General features: G+C 53.5%; 1 protein-coding gene across 1 annotated transcript; it reads right to left on the bottom strand.

The window, feature by feature from the left end:
- Positions 1-6: 6 nt before the first annotated feature.
- On the bottom strand, positions 7-493 carry HOXA11 (homeobox A11; the record flags this gene model as incomplete). Its single annotated transcript, XM_008947887.1, has 1 exon — positions 7-493. A coding segment is annotated over exon 1 (487 nt), but the record flags the coding sequence as incomplete, so codon positions are not given.
- Between the last annotated feature and the right edge of the window lie 1,176 nt (positions 494-1,669).

Here is a 1,669-nt window from a genome sequence, read left to right as displayed (position 1 = left end):
CGCCACTCTTGTCTACCGGGTAGTCCGCCGAGGCCAGGTTTTCCGCCGTGCCATAAGCCGTCTCGAAAAACTGGTCGAAAGCCTGGGGCAGGACCCCGTTCCTGCCCACCGTGCTATAGAAATTGGAGGAGACGTTGGTGCTGGGGTGGTAGACGTTAGCTGTGTTTTTGCCGAACATCTCGCCCATGCTAGCAGTGTTGGTGGCAGGCAAGCAGTCTCTGTGCATGATCTCCTCTGCGGAGTAGCAGTGGGGCAGATTGTTCCTGGGGTGCCATTTACTGGAGGGATCAATGGCATATTCCCTGAAGGTAACTTCTCTCACAGGTTGGACCTGGGGTAGGTTGGAGGAGTAGGAGTATGTCATAGGGCGAGAAGACGGGGTCTGGGGCAAAAAAGAAGGGAGGCTGGAAAAATCAGGACCCGAGACGTAGTAAGTACAACTTGGCAAATACATGTTAGAGGAACAAGGAACACGCTCATCAAAATCCATCATTAGGGCTACCTCGGCTTCTCCGCATTAGCTGAGCTTAACATGATTCTCTAACGCAGCTGCCTCTTTGAAGCAGATCCGTGAAGTAAGAGATGGGGAGACGTAAGCTGACGTGGAAAGCTCTCCCCGGCGGCGGCAGGGAGGTGCGGTCACGTGGCCCGACGTTGACATTGACGAGCGGCGGGTCCGGGCCCCGCTCCCTTTGTGGCCATCGCGGGGGGAAGCAACAGCTCGTCGCCAGCGCCTAAGGGCGAGCCGAGCGCAGGTTGCCCGGGGGGGTGGCCCGGGGGGACGAAAAGCCTCGTTGCCATTGCCCCAGGCTTAGCCGCCCGACCCATGGCACCCGCCTGCTCTGGAGCGGAGCGGCTTAGCGGTCCCCCCAGGGCTAGGTGAGACCTCTCTGTTTGTTTGTGTGCTTGCTGGGGCGTTCGGCGGCTCGCTGGCAGGCTCCGAGAAGGAGGGCACAGGAGAGATGCGGGCACGATTTCTCCTGGGAAGCTGCTTCCCAGAAGGAAACGCTCCTGAAGGAATCGGCCGGGTTGTTGTGGATATTTGTTTGTTTGTTCGTCGCATTTTTTTTCCCTTTTTTTTAGTTTCTTTTGATTCGGTTTGGGCTTCTCCCCCTCCCCGAAAAAAAAAAAAAGCAAGAAAGAAAAAAAGGAAGGAAGGGGAAAAAAAAAAAAAAAAAAAAAAAAAAAAAAAAAAAGCAAGCCCTCGTCCCGCAGGGTTTTTCTGGAAACCTTACTAGGGAGAATGTGCCAGGGTCAAGTCTGTACTGATTTTCATGGTGAATAGATTACATGCTTGCATTCATGTTCACTTCCGAAGCGCTTAGTGTCTTCCTTCCCTTACTTACATATTAACCTCAAATACCCCGCGCGGCTTCGGCCGTGCTTTGCTGGAGGTAGTTAACAATGTCAGGGTCCCAGGACGCAGGGTTTCCCTCCTCACTCCTTCCGAACCGTCCCTTGCCTCATCCGCAGCGCCAGAGAGCCCTTTAAACTGCAGACCACGGAATTAAAGTGTGTTCTCTGGCCTCTCCGTCTCAACGCTGCCGGTAAATACTTGGAGAACCAGTGGATGTTGGGCTACCCCGGCTTGACAAATACTCCGAGTTTAATTGCCAGAAGCCTAGTTAAAATTATTTGACATACTGTTAACCCTTAGGAACAAACTTGC

The sequence above is a fragment of the Merops nubicus genome, unplaced genomic scaffold, assembly GCF_000691845.1.
Source record: "Merops nubicus isolate BGI_N331 unplaced genomic scaffold, ASM69184v1 scaffold31239, whole genome shotgun sequence".
NCBI lineage: Eukaryota > Metazoa > Chordata > Aves > Coraciiformes > Meropidae > Merops > Merops nubicus.
The sequence above is the reverse complement of the archived record's forward strand: the minus strand, read 5'-3'. Positions and strand labels throughout refer to the sequence as shown.